Source organism: Tachysurus fulvidraco, chromosome 8 (assembly GCF_022655615.1).
Source record: "Tachysurus fulvidraco isolate hzauxx_2018 chromosome 8, HZAU_PFXX_2.0, whole genome shotgun sequence".
NCBI classification, from domain to species: domain Eukaryota; kingdom Metazoa; phylum Chordata; class Actinopteri; order Siluriformes; family Bagridae; genus Tachysurus; species Tachysurus fulvidraco.
In genome coordinates, this window is record NC_062525.1 from 12,893,976 (window position 1) to 12,912,055 (window position 18,080).

General features: G+C 39.9%; 1 protein-coding gene across 3 annotated transcripts in view; it reads left to right on the forward strand.

The window, feature by feature from the left end:
- The window catches only part of grid1b (glutamate receptor, ionotropic, delta 1b), a 287,849-nt gene extending 271,288 nt beyond the window's left edge, over positions 1 to 16,561 (forward strand). For 2 of the 3 annotated variants that reach the window (XM_047817636.1, XM_047817635.1), the window contains 6 exons: positions 184 to 322; positions 5,905 to 6,100; positions 7,336 to 7,502; positions 10,987 to 11,233; positions 12,053 to 12,191; positions 15,738 to 16,561. In XM_047817636.1, coding sequence (XP_047673592.1) covers positions 184 to 322; positions 5,905 to 6,100; positions 7,336 to 7,502; positions 10,987 to 11,233; positions 12,053 to 12,191; positions 15,738 to 16,141 — 1,292 coding nt within the window. In that variant the 3' untranslated portion in view covers positions 16,142 to 16,561. The remainder of the gene's footprint in view (positions 1 to 183; positions 323 to 5,904; positions 6,101 to 7,335; positions 7,503 to 10,986; positions 11,234 to 12,052; positions 12,192 to 15,737) is intronic. The other variant, XM_027177782.2, reaches the window with a different exon arrangement.
- Positions 16,562 to 18,080: the final 1,519 nt, after the last annotated feature.

Below are 18,080 nucleotides of genomic sequence, written 5' to 3' on the forward strand. Positions count from 1 at the left end.
CTTAGTTGAAAAATTAGGTCCTAGGTATGCATTTATACTTTATTAAGGACATGTGCACATTTAATTTTCACTTGAATATATTCTTCTTATATCATGAGTTTCCCCAGATAGGAAGGGACAAGTAGTGAAATTGGTTTTGCTGATTGAGAGCAGAAGTGTTTGATGATGCTGTCCTGCTCGCAGGCGGAGACTCGGCGGTGGGATCGGTGGCTTTGCGGATCGTGATGGGGAGCTGGTGGCTCTTCACCTTAATCGTATGTTCATCGTACACAGCTAACCTGGCAGCATACCTCACTGTGTCCCGCATGGACAACACCGTACGGTATGTCTCCACCTCTTCTCAAAACTTTTTTTTGCATTTATATGTTTGAAAGTACTCAGATCTCTCGAACCCTAAACACTCTCTGCTCTCTGTTCTTCTTCACAACTCGGAGCTGAACATGCTCTCTGGATGACGTTTTTAAGCTCAAGGACCATTGATTAGAACAACTCATTCTTGGTTTTGTGGATTTATCATAGGAGCATTCTACAAAAGTGTGCTCTAATCATGCATGTGTGAAAATGCCGCACCATTAAGCTAATGCTAAAATGAATGTTTTGTGTCTGCAGCTTTTAGCACTCTGCTTATCTCCTCACTTCAAGGGAAACTGTGCAGCATTTTCTGCCACAATGTTTTGGAAACATGACACTCAACATTATTATTAATGTTAATGTTGTTTCTTTAAGGTAATTAAGATGATATCTGTAGAGTTTTGTTACAGTGTCATGGTGAAAATGGGTATATTTGTAAAAAGGATGAGATCAAACATAAATCTCATGTAAGTTCTCAATAGGTAAAATTAGGTACATATGAGCCCTACATTTTGAGGTGTGTAATTTCGTATGTCCACACTGTAAGTGTTTCCTTGTCCCAGGTGTTTACATCGCACTGTGTTTCAGCTTTTACTCTCAGCCAGATGAAAATATGAGATTCCTAGTAAGTTCTCCAGCTTTTCAGTTAAACATTGTGCAACCTTTCACTCTTTCCTGAAGCTTTCTTCATTTGATTCGTCATTTGGCAGTTATTGTTTTTTGTAAACCTTTTTTTTCCCTTGGCTTGAGTTTTCCTTTCTACTGAGCTGTGTGAAAGCCTCAGCAGGAAATCCAGGCTGCCAAAGCTACATGCCACCATTAACATGAAACTAATGTGCCATTTATTTGCTTTCAGCTTTAATTGTTGGATTTTTATTCATAATGTTGTCTGGAAGATTTTTTTTCTTGTTTACTTCCGCTCTGTACTGTCATTTTTCTGATTTATTGATGAAGCTGTTGTTTGGGAAAATGGGCCCCAAGGGCAGAGCAATCATCCTTTTTTCCCCCTGATTTAATTAAGTGGATGAGCAAGCCCATCAGGAACACTGAACACTTCAAATCCAATAATTATTCTATATACACTATCCAACAGAGAGAGATGCAATCTATACACACTTAAGATAGCCATCCCATTTTCAGTACAGATGAAGCCCCAGGCCTCATTTGTTGCTCTTGACATGTCTGACTTAGTCTAATGCTGATCGATGTGGAGTGATCTCGACTGAAGATGATGTCGGTGAAGAATCTGGACCAGAGCCATGTGAGAGTGTGTTTGATTGAACCTAGTGTTGATATCATGAGTTCTGCGGTGAGTTTCCAAACACAATCTGGCAAAGAGCTGAATCGAGTGGGCTTCATTACGTCGATATTACTCTCAAACTTTCTCTGCTTTTTCTCTTTTCTTCTTTACACTGAGATCATTTTGTCACTTCTAATGAAACAACTCAGATCACAGGATTCAGGATGATCGAAAATTAAACTGCTGTTTGTTCACAAATTAACATTAATGTGCAGATGTTCTTAACCTTAATGCAGTAATGATGACAGATTCCTGGATCTCACTGCACATAGAAACTCTACAGATAACCCTTTATAATACGGTATTCACAATATACCCCAATCCTTTACACATAATGTACCCTATTACTCTATTACCCCAAAACCTTATTCACAATATACCCCAGTACTTCACTCATACAGTATATCCCAATACTGTATTCAAAAGTATATTCCAGTAATACACTCTAATACCCAACATAAAATATACCCCAATAATGTACTCAGAGTATTAAGATGGTTTGGACATGTTCAGAGGAGGGAGAGTGAGTATATTGGTAGGAGAATGTTGGACATGGAGCTGCCAGACAGGATGCAAAGAGGAAGACCAAAGAGGAGGTATATGGATGTAATTAATAGAGGATATGAAGCTAGTGGGTGCAAGTGTTGAGGATGCAGAAGATAGGGATAGGTGGAGAGAGATGATTCGCTGTGGCGACCCCTGAAGGGAAAAGCCAAAAGAAGAAGAAGAAGACTGTACTCACAATATACAGTACACCAATCCTTCAGTTCTACACTCATAATATACCCCAACACTGTACAAGTAATACACTCTAATATCCTACACAAACTATACCCCAATTCTGTGTGCACAATATAGCCCAGTGCCACAATACTTCAGTCGGATTACCCCAATATTGTACTAAAAAAGTATACCCCAATTCCCCAATACTGTACTCACAATATTTCCTAATAATGTACTAAATTTACAGTATACCCCAATACAGTATGTCTTTGTGGGTTTGTGTGTACTGTTGAGTTGAGTCTGTATGGTTGAACATTTCAGTGTGCTGTATCCTCTCACTGAGACTAATATTCTGTAGTTATAATAAAAGGAATCATGTAGGATTCAGGAATTCCCTTTGTCCCTGTTTGCCTTCAGGGCTTTCCCTTCAGATACTTTTATTCTTTCACCTCTGTCACCTTATTCTTCATTCTTTTGCCTCTTTTCGTCCTCCTCTCTGCTGCTCTCTCTTTTCAGAAGGCGATGTTTCCTCTGGCTGTTTTCTGAGCATACAGAGCCGCATGATTAAAACGGACCCTAAAAAAACCACAAATACACAATGTTACTAAACTATTTTAAGGTATTTTTGAGGCAGTGATATGAAGAATTTGAAAAAAGACTTTATCTTTTTACACTGGCGTCCAATAATCATGACCCAAAAGCTACAAGATGTACAAATGTGTTCAGGCAGTGAACATGAACATTGTGGTGTCCTGGTTAAGCATGCGGTTAGACTGAACCCTTACAGGACAGATACATTTTTTGGCTCCACGCATCACTTTTCCCTCTTCTAACAACAACATAATAAATACTGACATCTAGAAGATTTTAGGAAACTTTCTTCTCCAATATATTTCTCTATAAAGGCCACGTTCAGACGGGATTAGTTTTCCATGTGGAGGTGATGTCAATACGCAGAGTTTCTATGGGACTTTATTCTGACATGTTCATATTAGTAATATTTACACAGGTACACACTACAGACATGGTCATGTGACCTATTTATGATTAAGCATGGCCTAAATCAAAACCGTCAGTGTGTATTAAAATCAGCTGTGTGTATGGTGCACATAGAGTATGTGGTGTGATGATAGTGAAGACACGCCCATGTCTGTTCGTTTTATACAGAGATCACTAATAATGTCTTACTTCATCAGAATTACTGCACAGCTCCATACCGATCACATGCATGTCCAGGAAACTAATACCGCAGAAATAGAAATGCCAGCCTTTCTTTTTTCCTTTTATACAAAGATTTCATAACCAGTTTTTCCTTTAATTCTCACCTCCAGCATGTGTGTTTTAAAAAGCTGATTAATGCTCTGATACCATGAAGACACGATCTCGTTTCACTGACATGATTCTAGAACATGAACGCTGGAGGCTGTCTTATAATTACACTCATTCACTCTTCCAAGAGGCTTCATTAAGATGGATCACAGCAGAGGAGTGAGAACGTGCCGAGCAGCACCTGATGGAGAATGGTGTAGTGAGCCAGAGTGAGGACACCAGGCCAGTGCACATTGTGTTCTTGTGTTCTTTTATTCATTTTATCCAAAGTTAGCTGTATATGAGACAGGAGACAGACACAGAGCTGAGCACTGGAGTGTTAAGGGCTTTGTTCAGATGTCCGGATTCTGATTTGTGACACCGCTGAGGCTTAAAATCTGGTTCTGAGTCCTCTCATCCTAAACCACTGCTCAGGACTTTCTCAGATCTTACACTACAGATCTCTATACCACTTAGCTAATCTGAAAGAAGTGATGGAAGCACCATCCCCTCAAGGAAGCTCCATGCAGACTCTCCACTGGTGTCCCACAAGGCTCAATACATGCTCCTCACCTTTTCTCCCTTTATACTTACTCTCTTTGCAAAGTGATATCCTTACATGCGTTCTCTTTCCACTGCTATGCTGATGATACTCAATCAAATATCCTTTCCTTTCCTCAGATTTCAGCATGTCTGGCAGACATACACACATGGACAAAATTGTTGGTACCCTTTGGTCCCTTTGGTTAATGAAAGGAAAACTCACAATGGTCACAGAAAGAAACTTTAACCTGACAAAAGTAATAATAAATAAAAATTCTATGAATGTTAACCAATGAAAGTCAGACATTGCTTTTCAACCATGCTTCAACTGAATTATTTAAAAAAAATAAACTCATGGAACAGGCCTAGACAAAAATTATGGTACCCCTAACTTAATATTTTATTGCACAACCTTTTGAGGCAATCACTACAATCAGACGATTCCTGTAACTGCTCAGCTGCTCAGGTGCTCATTTCAAAACTTGACTACTGCAACTTACTGCCGGAAGGTCTACCTATGAACGCAATTTTTCCTTTGCAAATGATACAAAATGCAGCTGCACGACTTGTTTTCAACCTGCCAAAGTTCTTACACACCACCCCACTGCTGCGTTCCTCCACTGGCTCCACTGGTAGCTGCATGCATCAAAACACTGATACTTGCCTACAAAGCCAAAAAAGTTCACTCTGATCTACTAGCACTTGGCTGGTCCCACGTCAAGACCCAGTTTTTATTCTAGCACTGAGGTGGTGGAATGAACTTCCCCTAGATGTCTGAACAGCTGAGTCACTGGCTATCTTTTAACAATTGGTGAAGACTATCTTTTCCTAAAACACTTAAACAAGCTTTTATTTTCCCTGTTTTATATATTTAAAAAAAAACAATTGTGTTGGGCTGATGGTATATTATTGGTCTGTAACCAATAAAACAGAGTTAATGTATTCATTGATTCATTAAACATTCAAAGAACTTTTATATGTCATTCAGGATAAGGGCGTCTGCCAAATGCCGTAAATGTAAAGAATAACATGAGCTTCGAGTTAAGAAATAAGCGAAGTTCGCTGTGGATTATTAAGAAATGAAAGATGAGTGGCACAGACCCTGCATGTTGTGTTTTACCATTTCATGGTACACTATTTCATGGTACATTACTTGTCCATAAAGAACATTTTAAAGCAATATAAACACTTTTATGCTTTTATTTTATTCCCGAAATGAAAACAGGCATTTTATGTTATGTCTTACAAGTTGATCTGGTTGTCAGTTTTTCTTGTTCAGAGGCTCATTCAAAGACCTAACCACCTGGCAGAGGCAACCAGATTTTAAGAGAAAACTATCCTGATGCAGAACTATACAGCTGCACAGCACTGATAATCTACCAATGTTATACAGCATTTATCAGGTGCTGTTACTCATAAACTGTCTCTTTATAATGTTTTTTTTTGTTGTTGAATCTGATCATGTTCAGGTGGTGATCATGGCCTAAAGGTTGGATGCTGGTGTCATGTCACTAGATTTAAGATTTTTCTTAAGATTTTTTTTTCTAGACCCCTGAATAATCTCTCTCTCTCTCTCTCTCTCTCTCTCTCTCTCTCTCTCTCTCTCTCTCTCTCTCTCTCTCTCTCTCTCTCTCTCTCTCTCTCTCTCTCTCTCTCTCTCTCTCTCTCTCCCTCTACAGGACGTTTCAGGACCTGGCTAGACAGGTGGACTTGGATTACGGGACGGTGCGGGACTCAGCAGTGTATGACTACTTCAGAGCCAAGGGCACAAACCCGTTGGAGCAGGACAGCACCTATGCTGAGCTGTGGAGGACTATCAGCAAGAACAACGGACAGGAATACTCTGTGTCCAGTCCATCAGAGGGCATCCGCAAGGTAATAACCAAGAACTAAGACTTCCTGTATCTGTTTGTCCTGTAATCTACAGTCACCAATTCTCTAATGCTCAATGCTGGATTCTGATTGATAAGAATTTGTTGATTGTTAATTGCACTCATTCTAAAAGGTTGTACATCGCTAGTAACTAGTAACACATACGACGGAAGCTCCACATCAAAAATCATTAATGTCACTTGAGGAGACATTTAAGCATATTTGTATGTATGTAGCATGTATGGAAGGAATCTCCAGTGTCAGAGGTCAAGCTTTGACTTTAAGTTCTTCTACTGTACATCTTCAGGACAGAGGCGTTTACACTTTGCACTTTGTGACAACAGGAACTTGACACCATTGCCTTAGAAATTTGAGTCATGAAGGAATACAATTTTTGATCTTGAGAGTAACAAATGATACATGTTCTGGTATAAAATCTCAGCACAGGAAGAATGGTGTTTTCTGATGACCGCATGGTTTCACAGCTTCCTCCCACAGACATTCACACTCATTATACTGATAAGAGGATTAAGTTTATTAATAAATGGTGTTATTCTGTGTGCTGTGATTTGTCAGGCCCTGCGTCAGCTTTGGTATGGGATAGAGAATGAGGTGGAGAGCGTTCAAAATGCCGCTTCCGGTCTGGCATCACGCGAAAACACTTTAGCTTTGGTCTATTTTTCAGTCTTTCCACAAACATCCACAACAGCAGCTGCTTTTGGTTTCAACCTAGTGCACTGTTCTCCTTATTCAAGCAAGAGCATATGCGAAAACAAAGGAATTAATGAGGACATTGGAGAAAGAAAGAAAAGCTGTCAGTACCTTTTACTTGGCTAATTAGCGCGAGAGCTGCAGGCCTACACGCAGCTCTCACATCTGAAAGCTGAGACAGTTTAGCAGTGTTTTTATTCTTACAGGAGATAAGATCAGTTTTACCCTCTGACCAGCAGCTTATTAATCACTTAAACGGTAATACCTGAGTCTGGTCTCCATGGCTGCACTGTTTCTCTGTAATGACTGTGACATTATCGTCTAGCTCCTCTTTCGAGAGTGTGGTGTAATACTGAAAACTGTGCAGAAGCATTAAGCTTCTATAATATTGAAGGTACTTAAGTGTATATTATGACTCCCGCTGCTTTCAGTAAGATTAGCACTGTGCAAACTAGGACTGATTAGAAAAGTGTGGTAAGCATTCGTGTTAGCATTGCGTTTGATGAAATGCTCATTTTCCCCATTAGGCAAAGAAAGGCCCGTATGCCTTCCTCTGGGACATGGCTGTGGTGGAATATGCAGCACTGACGGACGACGAGTGCACCGTCACCGTCTCAGGCAACAGCATGAGCAGTAAAGGTTATGGCATTGCACTCCAACACGGCAGCCCTTACAGAGACCTCTTCTCCCAGAAGTAAATATTCACCTGACTTCTCTCACTTTCTCTCTGTCTCTCTCTCTTGTACTCTTTACTGTACCTTTAATTCAGCTACAGTCAGCTGTGCATGATTATGATGATGTTGATACCTGTTCCAGGTAATGAATGGAAACTGTTCTGCTAGATGTTAAAGTACTTTAGCTAAAGAAGAAAGATGAAGTGATGATAAATAGCACATGGCCTTGGGTTATTTGAAATATGAGATCAGAAACAAGTGCTTCGGCAACCATCAAGTGTCTAAATTGTGAGCAAATGATAGTGACACATCATTATCAAATAAATTACTACCACTTTTGGTTAAGTGCAGAGCTTTGATTTGCTACTTGCAGTTTTGTAGCTTGGAATTTTTACTCATTATAAATTGATCCGTTTGCACACATAACAGATGCAGGCAGATTATACAAATCTCCACATAATTGCTTGTAGCCAATTAAAACTGCATAATCATATTTCTTATGCATTTGGGCAGCCAGGAGAGCTGTATTTGTCTCTCAACTGCTTTCAGACGATTTCATATCGATCTATCAAGAATATCCTAGCATGACTCAACAGCATGAAACACACACTGCAAGTGATTTGTGTTTGCTGGAAGCTTATGTAATTCTCTCAGGTCCTTACAGGAGTGTGAAGAATTAAGCAGAAGTTAACTTTATAACATGCCAATTTAACTCTCCTACATTCCATTCTTACCTAATTCATACTTCAATTTATAATATCGGATCATTTCTGTTTTAAAGAGCAAGAACGGGAGCGAAGATGAATCGTTTTGGACCAAACTAACAGCTTTAAAGCGTTTACTGGTGGTGATCTTTCACCTATGAAGCGTGTTTCGTTCCTAGGGAAAGTGCAGGAACTATAACATTATGTAGTGAATAGATCGGGATAAATGATGTTGAAAAGACAGGAGGTAGAAGGTAGGATTATGCTTTAATGATGCACATACACAAGATTTCTTACAACACATGAGGACTTGGGACACAGCAGACAGGGAAGCTAGACTCACAAAGATAAGAGAACGTTGCCATTGCCAAAGAAATGAAAATTAAGAAAAGTTCTACTCTAGGGCCCTAACTGACAACAGCAAGCCAACTGACTTACCTGACTAACCTAAACTATCCAAAATTAGTGGGTGGCTGCCCACCTGCCCCCTTACCTAGGGTTTTTATACTATCAAATGTCCTCTGTGGTGCATTGTTGTGTGCACAATCCTTTCTGTTCTCAAACCAAATGTGATGTAGAACAGTGTGGTGTGTAACAGTGTGGTGTGTAACAGTGTGATGTAGAACAGTGTGGTGTGTAACAGTGTGATGTAGAACAGTGTGATGTAGAACAGTGTGGTGTGTAACAGTGTGGTGTGTAACAGTGTGGTGTGTAACAGTGTGATGTAGAACAGTGTGGTGTGTAACATTGTGGTGTGTAACAGTGTGGTGTGTAACAGTGTGGTGTGTAACAATGTGATGTGTAACAGTGTTCTGTGTAACAGTGTGGTGTGTAACAATGTGATGTGTAACAGTGTTCTGTGTAACAGTATGGTGTAAATAGTGTGATGTAGAATAGTGTAGTGTGTAAATAGTGTGATGTAAAATATGATTATGTGTAAATATTTTGATGTGTTAGAACAGTGTTACGGTGTGATATAGAATAGTGTGATGTTTAACAGTGTGGTGTGTAACAGTGTGATGTTTAACAGTGTGGTGTGTAACAGGGTGATGTAAAACAGTGTTGTGTTTAACAGTGTGGTGTGTAACAGTGTGTTATAAAGCGACAGGGATCTTCTTAGTTTAGGTCCTTGATAAAAAGATTTAGTTTTAGGGGATATTAAGCCCCGGAATGAAAGAGGCTACATGCTAGCACCCTGAGGAACAGCTGAGAGCAGCTCGGTGGCTAATAGGCCCATGAAGCAGCATGTCATCTTCTGTAGAGAGAGGGATTCATCTTACTTTCCCCCTTTTCTGCCCCATCATCCTCCATTCCCACCTTGCTCCCATTTATCTGCAGCTCTCTCAGATGCTTCAGTGTGTTTATCTCAGCACAAGGAAATTGCTTGGCTTTTTCACTCAGCAGCAGCTGATAAAGATGACATACAGTCTCACTTTGTGTTTTTCTTGAAAGCCTCTAATTAAACAGCTCAGTTTATTTATTAATCCATGTGTTATTAATTTCATTTCATGTGCAATTACAAATTATTTAGGAGATGATCATCACTTCATCAGCTTAACGTCAGGAAGTCTTCGGCTGTTGAATACTGTCAAGTGTGTTGTCTCGCTTTTTTGCTGTGTGTGTATATGTGTGTGGGTTTAACTCTACTGAAAAGAAATAAAAAAGTTAAAAATCATTTGAAGTAATATTATAAACCTGATGTATGGCCATATGGCTAATAAATTTTACCTGAGCTCAGGAACATGTGACTGAATGAACACCATCTCCGGCTTTAATTGGATTTTTTTAAAAATAAATAAATTAGGCAATAATTAAAGATTATGGCTTAATTTCTTACATTTCAAATGTTTTATGTTTTAAATTAAAAAAAGGAGCATTAGTGTATCAGAAGTCCACAGCCATGTAGGCAGCAGTTTTCCTTTTTCTACTGAGCCAAACAAATCAGCTGTATTTTTAAACGGCGACTTATTAACAGTAAAATCGGGTTTTATATTTCACTGTGTTAAAGCTTAACATCATGATTCTGCTATGCTTTTATATAAAAGTTTCTGGTGTTTAAAGTAACATTTTTTTACATGAAATTCTGACTTTAACCCTCAAAGCGATGTGAAATTTGAACAAATAAGTCAAGGAGGTTTGTTGGAACTACAAATGAAACACAATTCTGAGTAATGAACTTCTGTAAACAAGAAGTCTGGTTGGATGAGATGTTAAATCTGTAATGCTCTGAAAAGACCACAAAAATGCTGTTTTTCTTCTTCTTTTCTCTGCATGCATGCATAAGGCAAAGGCTTACAATTTTCTTTTTCTGCCAAATCATATTGCAGTCTACAGCAAAGAAATGCAATCTGTTTTATTGCTTTGCGTTTTTCAATCCACCGTTTTTAATTTCGCCTCAGACATAAACACTGGTCAGAGGAGATGGTCTGTTGAAAATCTGCCAGGAGAGCACTAGAACACTGCACTCAGGAAAAAAAAAAATACTTCAAAGACTTAATAATCTGAATGGGTCACTCCTAAATTCAAGTGTAAGGTGTAAGTCGAGTCTAAATACGCAACTCAACCTCATATAAATACTGACGTGTCTTTTTTTTAAGACAAACGCTGTCCTTGTCTCAGACATGAAAAGAAATAAGACATTTTCGGAGCGCATCAGCTCTAGAAAGATCTTGGACTAGTTCCTTCCAGCCTTCACTTCCTGCTGCACTATGATGATGACTAATGAAATCTGATTTGATTTCATTAGTCAATGATTAATGTTTTGTAAATGATGTAACGGTAACTAATGGTGTTTCCTCAGGATCCTGGAGCTGCAGGAGAAAGGTGACCTGGACGTTCTAAAGCAGAAATGGTGGCCTCGTCAGGGTCGCTGTGACCCGGGCACCCAGCGTGGGGCACCGGCTGACGGACGCTCGCTTAAACTGCACAGCTTCGCCGGCGTCTTCTGTGTGCTGGCCGCTGGGCTCGTGCTGGCCTGCCTGGTGGCTGCCCTGGAGACCTTCTGGAGCAGTAGCAGTAGCCACTGTCGGCGAGAGCAGCCCAAAGAGGTGACCGAGCACAGGGCCGGGAGGGCTGACGATACTGCCACACTCTACTTTACGGATCCGGCCGCAGACGCGAGCCCAGACTTAGTCGAGCTCCAGTACACGCAGCTATAGATGTGCTCTGCTGAAATCAAAATTGGTCCCTTTCCATAATAAAATAAAAATCCATACAAAGACACCATTTTTTGCGCATCTCGTCCACATTACCTCTTTCATGCCAGGCACTGTGATTTTCTAATTTCTAATATAGCACTACTGTCCTTGTTATACAAGGACTATAGTGCTGATTTATTTACATTTATTTATAATTTTTAGTGTAGAAATTGCTGACTTCTTATTATTCAGTGCATAAGCCTTTTTATTCACCTTCCCCCAGTCCTTACTGAATATGATCTCAACTATTATCCTGAGACTAGTCCAGAGATTTGGAAATTAGTTGTTTTTTTAATTTTGTATATATATATATATACAAATATATATATATAAAATGACATTCTTCATTATTAACAATTCATATTCGCCATCATAATTCGCCAAACGAACACTTCATCCATGAAATCGGAAAACCACTGTTTTTTTTTTTACTGAGGCGAGTCCGGCGTGTGCTCTTTGCATTTCATGTAGTAGAGTCAACAGAGGCGTAACATGGATCCATAAACTAAAGTGTGGTGAAAAAGGATGTTTGCATGGGTCAGATCCCACTGAAGCAATCAGACGTAGTCAGTCACCCCCAGTGCTTTAATATGTCAATGTGGAGAGTTGAAATTTCTCTTTACGTCTTTTTTTTGTTATTCTTCTTGATATGTTTATGATCTTGTGCAGGTTACTAAGGATTACAGAGTGAGAAGGGTTTCAGATCCATTGAGATATAATGATATTGCTACTGCTTCATCGGAGGGGAGCAAGGACATTTGGACAGACAGAGAGAGAGACTGGGATGAAACAGAGGCTATTGACACAGGTCAGAATAGAACTCGTGCTGTCCAAACGGGTCGCACCTGAGGGGCGGGCAGGGGAGAAAAAAACACAGGGGGTCATTAGAAATATTGAAGAATTGGGATTTCATTTTATTTTACCTCCTCTAGTCAAGAACTGGGATGAGAAATACTTCACTTTGAGATTAGTTGTTACTTTCTAAAAAAAAAAAAGAAAAAAGAAAGATCACCGTTCGATCCAAATTCAGCCGTTGAATTTATGTCGAGTTTCAAAATCAGTGCTGTGCATAAGTATTCACCCCCCTTTTCCACATTATCTACACAAGCCTTTATTCTTTGCCCTTTCTAGCTGCAGGAACAGTTAGGATGTTCCTCTGTCTGACATTTTTACCTGTTCTTCTTGACATAACTGCTCAATCTCTTTCTGACTAGACTGAGCGTATTTGCAGGTCATGCCACAAATGTTCAGTCCGAGTGAGGACTGGGCTTCGACTGGTCTGCTGAAACACATTCAGGCTTTTGCTCTCTATGCAGTCTCAAGGTTTACTTCTAGGATTGTCCTCCATTCCTCTCCTCCATCTTTCCTCTCCATCTCACCCTCAACCCTGAAAACATTCCCAGTCCCTGCTGATAAAAAGCAATCACACAGCATGATGCTACCTCCACCATGCTTTACACTGTACATGGTGTTAATTTTTTTTTTTATTAGTAAATAATTCTGCATCCTCGATTTATTTCCCAGTTCAGTGCATTTCTGTTCCAGGTTGTATCGTTCCACAATGTGGAAAAGTTCAAGGGGTGAAATCTTATGCAAGACACTGCATAGTAAAATACACATTCTAAAGCAGGCCAGAAGGCGTTAAAGTCAAAGATGCTCAAATCTAAAAACACTCATTTGTGGGTCATATCTGAAATATAGACATAAAAAACACGATATTTGATAAACACCAAAATGGCAAGAGCCATTCGCCATGATTTCTGTGTGTGTGTGTGTGTGTGTGTGAAAATCAAGTCAAATCAAAGGAGACAGAGATACATGGGGGTAACTACAGACTGTAATGTCATGCATGCAGATTCTATAATCAGAGGCACATCTACAGTGCAGGCAGTGGTCAAGGCTACACACACACACACACACACACACACACACACACACACACACATACACATAAGTGAAGCTAGAAATACCGGTAAGTGTTGGAAGTGCACAGAAATACATGCAGATGCCAACTTTCCCACACCGTGTGGAGCAGTTCCACGTTTATTATGAAAGAGTCTTCTTTATTCTTTAATGAAAACAGCAGATGAGTCCATCAGCATAAGAATGACGGGATGATTGACAGCTGCAGATTTGTGCTTTGAACTCTCAATATTAACTGACCTCTCTGGAAGCCCTGCCCCCTTTCCACCCTCTCACAGTAGTAATATAATTCATTCATTTTCTTGCCGGAGCATTATCCTTGCTTTCTGCTTGGAGATGGAGGATGTTTCGATTCATGTGTAATTTATCTCTAACTTTAGACATGCATATAACTAACCTCGTAGTCAATTTATTAGGAAATAGATTTATTAGGAATCCCACTGATTGGTTTGTCTGCCATTAATATATAACCTATATACTTTTTGGCCTAAAGGAAAAACATTCTTTAGTTTTGGTCAAAGTGTCTAAGAATTGCTAAGAATTGACATATCAGTGATCAGTAGAAAGTGATAAGTAACTGTTTGTGTGTGTGTGTGTGTGTGTGTGTGTGTGTGTGTGTGTGTGTGTGTGTGTGTGTGTGTGTGTGTGTGTGTGTGTGTGTGTGTGTGTGTTTGTGTGTGCTTTAGGGTAACCACCAGACACTTAAAGGGAAAAAGCTGTTGCTTGACAGCTTTAGATGAGAAGTAGACACTAGAAAGGTTTTTTAAATGCTTTACGTTTCAACCTTTTCTTAGAATGGAAAGAAAGAATGAAATGGTCAGCGTAAACAATTCTAGTGTCTCTTGCTGTACTAAAACAGCAAGTGACATCTTTTCAAACCCACCCCCCACCCCCAAACTAAGTGGTGTTTACCTAAACATTACACACACACACACACACACACACACACACACACACTCAAACAGATATACACACATACACATAAACATACACACATATACATAAACAAGAATATACACACAAACACACACGTGAATTACCCCTCTTGATTGCCAGGACTAGGTACTGTATTATTCCTCTTCATGCTTGTCAGGTCTGTTAGTGCCCCAGAGTAAGAGGAATGTTCTGGATGGAGGAGGAATCAGGTCAGGGGTTTGCATCAGGAGTTTGTCTGGGTGTAGAGAGTGAGAGTGGAGATCAGGGATGGTGTGAGAGTCTGAGTCTGAGACTGGATCTGAGATAAGTGTTGTCTTGATTAGACAGAGAGGCTGACTGGGGGAGACTGTGGGAAAACGTGTCAGGAGGTATGGACTGCTACAGAGCAGGACTGGACACTGAACCAGGGCCAGAGAGAAGAATTAGAAAGTGGGACACGTTTATTAATCTGTTTATTAATATGTAATCAGTCTGTTTGATGAGTCTGAATCAGACTTTGATTCGTTTGCTGTTTGGGTTGGATTCAACATGCCGCACATAATTATTCAAAACAAGTCACCATAAAACAAAAGAAGGACAATGTTGTGGGATTTGTGTTTAAGGCTGCAAACGTCCTCATAAACCACTTTCATCACGGGGCAGAAATATACAGAGTGGGAAAACGTTTAAGAAGCTCTTACCAAGTGAGATCCTAGAAAACCATGAGCACGGATTAAACAGAGTCGGCACTAAATATACTAGAACATAATTATTAACCAATAGGACTTTATTCATAACCAGAATTTATTGAAGTTTCTCTTTTTGTTTTCGTTCATCAATCTGAGTCTCCCGAACACACAGTGACAAGCTGTTCAACGAGATGTTTGTACAAGATTATCGTCACGTCAGCAAGAAGACCGAGAGGACTGTTACAGATTATAGATAACAGAATAAACAAACAATTACAGGATAAATTACGGCATGTACAGAGTCTGTAGGAGAACAAAAATGACTCTAATATCACAGGCTGTAGTCATTTATCATTATTGTGTATAAACAAGCTCAAAGTTCTTTGCTGAAGCATAAAAGCTCTCAGTAAATCATCTCGGCAACATTGGATCCAATTTGAGTCTAATCATCATAAAATAAAATTGCTTTTATGATCAACCAATGTTAAGATTTTCCAAAATACAGATCCCCTGACACTTGTTTAATTTTCTGTCCATGCTTCAGTGTAATTTCACATTTCATACTGATCCCGAATCCTGATCTCGCTTAGCTAACACATTTTCCTCTCCACTGGCCAAATTTGATTTCAAAGTGCACATTCTATACTTCTTCCTCAATTCAATGCTATACAGGCAAATCCAACTGGGGCTTTTATTGTGGAACTTTGACCAACGAGAAAAACTAAAGCAAAAAGAGAAAGCAAGAGAAAACAAATAGCGTGGAGCTTCAGAGTTCTCAGAAAACCTCCCTCCCTTTCCTTCTCTCTTCCTTCTCTCACCCTCTCCAGGACAAGGAGGTGAACCTGGAGCAGGTGCATCGTCGCATGAACAGTCTCATAGACGAGGACATGGTGCACAAGCAGATCCCCGGGCCATCTATCGAGATCTCTGCCCTGGACATCGGTGGCATGCAGCCGGGCCAGGCGGCACGGGAAGCTGGCCGGGATTTCGCGGGCACGGCTCTATCCGTGAGCACCTTCCTGCCAGAGCAGGCCCATGGAGTGGGCAGGACACTGGCACCAGGGCCTGGCACTGCACTCCCGCTGCCCCTGGGCAGCTCCACCATCCCCTCCTCCATCCAATGCAAACACAGGGCTCCCAACGGGGGTCTCTTCCGGCAGAGCCCCGGCAAGACGCCCATGCCAATGCCCTACCCACCAGTGGTAGGAGGACCCATCCCCGAAGCCATTGAATCCACCCACAGCACGTCCATCTGAGGCCACCAGGGGCAGCTTTCCTGCAGGAAGCGGCGGGTCACGGCTGTACCACTGGGATTGTAATGTATAAAAAGAACAAAGAAAAAAAATCACACACACGTAAGGGTGGAGGAGATTTTTAATATAGATACAAAAACACAAAAACAAAAAAAATCTTGTAAATATTTGTAAATAAAAAAAAAGAGCGAAGTGAGTCAAAGTGTATTTTGAATATTCTCAATTTTTGGAGTTGAGTTACAAAAACAAAACGAAAACGAACAAAAAAAAAAGAAACTATAAAACGGACTTTAAAAATGACTGTTTAAATGGCTTTGTAAATTTTGTTCTCTATGGATAAAGACGCAAATTCATTGTGATTGTTTTCTAAGTGCCGAAATAAAAAAAGATGTCTCTCCACAATTTGTTACGATTATCACACATTTCACTTCATTATGAATCATAATGAAGATTATTTCCTTTTTTTAATGTTTTTTTTTTTCCCAGCCACAGTCATTCTCTAGTCTCTGAGAGCATCGTCTCGTTGGATGTTCAGCTGTTTTTCTTTCTTTAACACGGTGGATGATGGATGGTTAAGCGTTAGTCTTCACAGTGAGGTGTATAAGCGAGTCTGGAAGGCCTTGAGCACAAGTTTCCTAAAGGAGAAAGTGAAGAAAAACAATTTGCTCATTTGTTCTATTTTATGTACGACTGCTTGATCAATGCAAACTGTGTGTCAATAGTGATAACTTTTTATTTTTCATATTTGTGTGATGATGATAACATGCAGTTGTACCATACAGAGATATTTTCCTTCAAAGAAAACTGCGAAGATCGATCACAAACTCTGTAAAGACAAATATCAAATATAAAAGGGATGAAACAATACATGCTGTGATATATTTTCTTTTTTCTGTTCTCTTATTTTTATTTATTTTAATTTTTTTTTTTTTTTTTGGGGGGGGGGGTGTCAGGGGATGAGCGTAGAGTCTGTAATGTATTGTCATAAGCATTACTTTACAGAGTCCTGCGAGGAAAAAATCTCATTGTGTCATTATGAAGTATTTTTATGAGGAAATTGTGTGTGTTTTTTTTTAAGGTTCTCTGCCCAGGCGATTCTCATTGACTTTGCATCACAATACGATGTTCTCCAGAAATATGACTGGTGGAATTGCACATATAGTTCTGGTCTTCTCTATGATTGTGTAATTGATTTTGCTTTGTTTCCACCTGAGCCTGAGAATCCGTCTGTGTTTCATTTAACTGCGCTTTCTCCATGTTTCAACATTTAATCTCAGTAATCGGTCGGTGGTGCTGGAGGACAGGACAGATATCTGACAGTGGCTGTAGATAGATGTGCTGTTATCCTGAAAGACTCCACTGACTTTCTTACATTCAGAAGTCAGATAAGGACATGACTTTTTTTGAGTGGAGACCTCCTCCATCAGCGCCGCACATTCTCACTCGGTAATCTCCGTCCTAGCCTGAATATCTTGTGTACGTTCCAGTAGTTGCCGATGTTAACCAAAGCGATATCACATGACACTGTGTTACACCGTGAAGCTCCGTCGGCAGGTGGAGATGATGATGTCCGACCTTGTCGTTGGGGACGGCTGTGTGCTCACTGCTCTTACTGCCCTGACTCCTTCACACATCTGGAGGAAAAAAAAAAAAACAGATGATATTCGATTTAAAGGTTAAAGGAAAGGAAGAAGTCTATCATAGTGCAGTCTGTAACATTACACCAGAGGGAGACTCTTATTTTGTTTATGAATATGCTGCTTGGAGTTTCTTAATTCTTTAATAAAGAAATATGGTTTCCATCTTTTTTGATTGATGGTTGATGTGACGAGCTGTAAAGTGATGCGACTGGACCAATGGAGCATGTGGGTTTGTATTTTCAAGCACTTTTTAAAACGGTTTCTGCAAACAATCACA